The sequence below is a fragment of the Spinacia oleracea genome, chromosome 4 (assembly GCF_020520425.1).
Source record: "Spinacia oleracea cultivar Varoflay chromosome 4, BTI_SOV_V1, whole genome shotgun sequence".
NCBI classification, from domain to species: Eukaryota; Viridiplantae; Streptophyta; class Magnoliopsida; order Caryophyllales; family Amaranthaceae; genus Spinacia; species Spinacia oleracea.
Window position 1 is genome coordinate 37,034,723 of NC_079490.1, and position 5,840 is coordinate 37,040,562.

At 36.9% G+C, this 5,840-nt stretch overlaps 1 protein-coding gene across 3 annotated transcripts in view; it reads right to left on the reverse strand.

Annotated features, from left to right (window-relative positions):
• The window catches only part of LOC110792042 (uncharacterized), a 6,041-nt gene extending 220 nt beyond the window's left edge, over nucleotides 1-5,821 (reverse strand). For 2 of the 3 annotated variants that reach the window (XM_056827812.1, XM_056827811.1), the window contains exons 1-2: nucleotides 4,993-5,821; nucleotides 4,057-4,222 (exon numbers count right to left, since the gene is read on the reverse strand). In XM_056827812.1, the coding sequence (XP_056683790.1) occupies nucleotides 4,061-4,222; nucleotides 4,993-5,298 (468 nt within the window). In that variant the 5' untranslated portion in view covers nucleotides 5,299-5,821 and the 3' untranslated portion in view covers nucleotides 4,057-4,060. Of the gene's footprint in view, nucleotides 1-2,341; nucleotides 4,223-4,992 lie in introns of those variants that run through there. The other variant, XM_021996837.2, reaches the window with a different exon arrangement.
• Between the last annotated feature and the right edge of the window lie 19 nt (nucleotides 5,822-5,840).

The window sequence follows — 5,840 nt, forward strand, 5'->3', positions numbered from 1 at the left end:
GAAAAACCATAGGGTCAATATGGGACAAAGCAAAGAAGCAGAAGGCAGCAATGAATTCATATGTGGTGGAAAGTAAGTATCACAAGTGTGGCAGGAAAAAGGTTCAAGTCACATATGACTCTATTGCACAAATAGCCATGGGGGACAGAACATGCATTGTAGATCTTGCAAGAATGCTCAATTTGGGACCAACAACAGTATGGAGGCTCATCAAGAGGAAAATTATTAAGCCACACTCAAGTCCCTTGCATCCAGGCATTTCAGATGCATGCAAAATGGCAAGGATGAGGTGGGTACTCAGACTAATAATGGATTACACTATACCACAGGAACCAACTTATTACAGCATGTATGACTTCATTCATATTGATGAGAAGTGGTTTTATTTGACTCAAAAAAACCAGAGAGTTTATCTTGCAAACAATGAACCCTATCCACATAGAAGTGCAAGTTCAAGAACCAAGATACCAAAATTCATGTTCATGGCAGCAGTAGCCAGACCAAGGTGGGGTGAAAATGGGAATTGTGAATTTGATGGTAAAATAGGCATATTTCCATTCACAAATGCAGTTGCAGCCAAGAGGACATCAAAAAACAGAGTAAAGGGGACCATTGAAACAAAGCCAGTGAAGTCTGTGAATCAAATTGAAACAAGGGCAATGATGATCAACATGCTAATTCCAGCAATCAAGGCAAAGTGGCCACCACATGAAGGGGAAAAGGTCATCTATATCATTCAAGATAATGCAAAGGCACATATATTGCAAAATGATCCTGAATGGCAACTACACTACAAACAAGATGGGTTCACTTTTGTGTTGACTCAACAGCCAGCAAACAGTCCAGATTGCAACATCTTGGACTTGGGATTTTTCAGGTCAATACAATCACTTATGCACAAGAAAATGCCTAAAACTGTGGAGGACTTAAGTGGAGCAGTGTATGATTCTTTTAATGAGTTGCATCCTAAGACATTGTCTAATGTGTGGATGACATTACAGTTTGTTTCTAATGAGATTCTAAAACACAAAGGCAACAATGATTACCAACTTCCACACAACAAGAAGAAGATTTTAGAAGATGAAGGCAGACTGCCAGAGCAAGTCAAGGCACCTATATGGGCAGTTAATGAATGCATGCAACTCTATGATGAATGGAAAGCAAACCAGTGAAGCAAGGTGAAAACAATTAGATAACTTTTTGTGTTTTGGGGACATGTTTTTAAATTGACAAGTAAAACCAATGTGTCACTTTTGTAAGCTTAAATGCAAGCATAACATGTAGGCAAAACATTTTGTAAGCATATCTTTTGGAAGCATCAATGAATGAATCTCATGTTTAAGTTTAGTAAAGTTTTTTTTCCATCATTCTTATTCACATCAATGTAGAGTAATCAAGGCAAGGCAATAAACATCAAATGAGTACATAACAAGAACAAGGCAGCATTGGCAGAAAAAGTACAAGGCACAAGAGGTAAGGCAGCATTGGCAACACTATAAACAAGGCAGCATTGGGTTCTTAAGAACAAGGCAGCATTTGCAATATCACAACTCTAAACACATCGGCTTCAAAATGGAAATAAATAATAATATCACATCATTTTCAGATGGAAATTATTCCCATTTTGAAACCGATGCGTCAAAAGATGTAATTTTGACAAAAACAATCAATTCATCATTGATAACACATGGAATATGCCTCACATAAACAAAGATTCATAAATATCTCAGAATGTCCCCAAAAATCATTGAATCAAACCCTTTCCAATTAAACTTAGCTCCTGAAAAACATCATGGATGCTAATGGTGCATGAGTTTGATTGAAAAACAAAGGGTTTGACACTCATAAAATGAAGACTCATCACAGATCACAAGGCATAAGTTCAAAAACTTTATCACATCACATCTCTAAACACATCGGCATCCAAATGGAAAGAATGCATATCACATCATTTTCAGATGGAAATTCTTCCCCATTGGATGCCGATGTGCCAAAAGATGTAATGGACAAAGAAACAAGAACAAAGCAGCAAAAACAAGGAAGCAATGAACAAGGCAACATCATTGACTCTCAGTTTAGTTGTTTTACATCATTGACAGATTTGTTTCTAAATGATTTACAACCTCACCACCAATTCACCAAAGGGGATACTAGATCAATCAATGATGTGACATGATCTGTATTCCCTTTGGTGATTGGTGGTGAGGGACATGTTTAGAATCAAATATCTCAGGTTATCAACACATACATCACAGATCAGAAACACTAACATCATTGAATATCAGAAACACATTATACATGTTTTGCAATACATGAATTGCCTCTCCTGTCTAACCTGACATAAGATCTCAGAATGTCCCCAAGCATCATTGACACAAACCCTATCCCCTAACACTTAGCTCCGGAAGAGCATCAATGATGCTAATGGTACACAAGTGTTATTGGAACATTGGGTTTGAGTCTCAGCAAATGAAAGACTCATCACAGATCAAGCATAACAATAACAATCAACAATGCATCAGATCACCATGAACTGATCAAAGCATAGGGTTTGAACCTCATCAAATGAAAGACTCATCACAGACCTCCACTGATTCATGGGACATGAAGCATTAAACAGATCATTAACATGTAGGGTTTCATTTCTCAGACATATTGACACACATCATTGATCAAGTAGTTTCAATACTATCATATCTTTAACATTCTTCTGCCGAATGGAATGATTGATATTCACATAATTTTGTGTGAAATGACATTCACTCCGTTCGACAAAAGAAGTTAAAGGACAATTATCAAAACAAAGATCTCAGAATATCAACACTAACATCATTGAATATCAGAAACACATTATACATGTTTTGCAAGACATGAATTGCCTCTCCTGTCTAACCTGACATAAGATCTCAGAATGTCCCCAAGCATCATTGACACAAACCCTATCCCCTAACACTTAGCTCCGGAAGAGCATCAATGATGCTAATGGTGCACAAGTGTTATTGGAACATTGGGTTTGAGTCTCAGCAAATGAAAGACTCATCACAGATCAAGCATAACAATAACAATCAACAATGCATCAGATCACCATGAACTGATCAAAACATAGGGTTTGAACCTCATCAAATGAAAGACTCATCACAGACCTCCACTGATTAATGGGACATGAAGCATTAAACAGATCATTAACATGTAGGGTTTCATTTCTCAGACATATTGACACACATCATTGATCAAGTAGTTTCAATACTATCATATCTTTAACATTCTTCTGCCGAATGGAATGATTGATATTCACATAATTTTGTGTGAAATGACATTCACTCCGTTCGACAAAAGAAGTTAAAGGACAATTATCAAAACAAAGATCTCAGAATATCAACAATCACATCATTGAAGATCACAAACCTCCTAATATTGATCTCAGAATGTCCCCAAGCATCATTAAAACAACTCCAAACCACAAACACTTAGCGCCCGAGAAATATCATTACTGATACTAATGGCAGCACGAGCATTTGTGGTTAGTTGGACTTGTTCCTCAGCAAAAAAAAGACTCATCATCGATCACAATAAATAAAGGGACATTATTGTATCCTAAAGGGACATGCTTGGACATTAAGCATTCAACACCAGGCCACACTGAGAGGACTGAAATAACTCAAACCCTATCCCCAAATTATATTCATTTCATGCCTTTACTAATCCAAAACATAGTTATACTGATCAAATCTCATACTCACCAAAGCATCATATTTATCATACACAAAACATACCATAAAACAGGGGACATTAAGCCATCAAATCATGTTCATCACACAGACAACAGTCCACAAAATTTCATAACCATATGGAAACACCATCATCCAATCATCATTATCAATATCAATATCATAACTTAAAATATCTAACATCAACATCCATACAACTAATCACAACATCATCATCCAAACAACAACACCCCTGGCCAACAACAGATCACAGTTGTTGGCATCCACCTTATGACTCCACAGCTAGCCAGCATTCAATAAAATGAAAAAAGGGAGAAAGGAGACAGACTTATCTAAGCATCATCAGATGCTGAAGCCGATTTTTTTCCCTTTTCTCCTTTCTTTGAGGAGGGATAACCAGATGAAAGTTGTCCTGGAGACCCAACAGCATCACCATTCTCATTTTCACACTCTCCAACATACACCAGATCAAATGAATCAGACCCACTTGGTTCCTTGCAATCAATAGGGGACAAACAACATGATTAGTGCCATCATAAAATAACAGGGGACCATGAATTAAAATCAGATTTAATCAAACAACTCAAAATAAAGTTCCAAATAATTTCAGATCACCATGGTTACCACATGCAATGAGATAAATGAAAGCAAATCACACAATAATTCCATTAAAATCCAACTAATTTTCGGAATACATCCAGATCCCATTTTTACCCAAAAAATGTGAAATGATATCCCAAATACATCCAGATCCCATTTTTAACCACATGCAATGGGAAAACAGATCAACAAAACACATGAATATTCCGATTTTCTTCAAATAATTTCCAAATAGCTCCAAATAAAATCAGAACTCAATTTTAACAACATGCAATGAAAAAACAGAGCCCAAAATAAAATCAGAACTCAATTTTAACAACATGCAATGAAAAAACAGAGCACAAAATAAAATCAGAACTCAATTTTAACAACATGCAATGAGAAAACAGAGCAAAGAATAACATAAAAAGCCCGAATGAATCCAACAAATCTCCAAAAAATTCCCAAAAAATTCGAAAAAATACCAGATCTGCATTTTTAACACATGCAATGGGAAATCAGAGCAACTACTCCAGAAAATAATCCGAGTTTAATGAACAATACTCCAAATAAATCAAACATTTATCAAATCCCACTTTTTTAGACATGCAAACATTCATCAAACCATTTTAATAAAACCGACATCAATAACCCTAAATAAATCGCAAAAAATCAAAATTAATACCTCATCGGAATCTCCTTCACCGAAAAAACGCAGATCTGAGGGAGTGGGTTTCCGATCGTCATATTTTGACTCAACCTCCTCTCCTGGCTCCACTTCCCTCTTCCGAAACCATTCTTCCAAATAGTTTCGAGTACTCGTATTTTCTTTTTGGGCCAAATACAGATTGTTTTTATATTCGGCGGAGTAGGAATGCTCGTTATTGGGACAGTTGCACTTGGATCCCCAATCACAGTTGGAATCGGGGATTCTTTGACCAGAAGTTCCCACCCCAGAATCACCTCGAGTTCTAGACAAAGAAGAACCCATAAAGTACCAGAAAAACAGAGATCAGCGACGATTAGGGACCAAAAAGGGGACAAAAATAGAGGGGATCTGATCGGAAAATGATTCCGAGTAATTTTTATGAACGTTTTTCTGCGAAAACGTTTCAGATTTGCGAGATTTGGAGAGGAAAACCCAGATCAGAGGCGGAAAACCTAGGGTTTTCTCAAGAACAGGGGAGGAATTTTAAGAGAGAGAGAGAGTGAAATAAGAGAGAGAGAGAGATCCGAAGAGGTGAGAGAGAGAAATCAGAATGAGAGGTGAGGGAGGGATTGTGAGATAGGGACGGGTAATAAAGGGAGGGGGGGTAGGGTTAGGTTAATTAATTAAATAAGGTGGGTGGGGTAAAAGTGGGTGGGAAAGGGTAGAATCTTAGGGTATTTTTTGTAAATAGTGGGGAATCTTAGGGTAAATTGGTAAAAAAACTATGGCCAAAAATAGTAAAGATTCAGTAGGGGAAGAACAAAAAGAAATGCTAAAAAAGGAAATGGGAAGAACAAAAAGGAATGGAGGGAGTACTTTTTAAC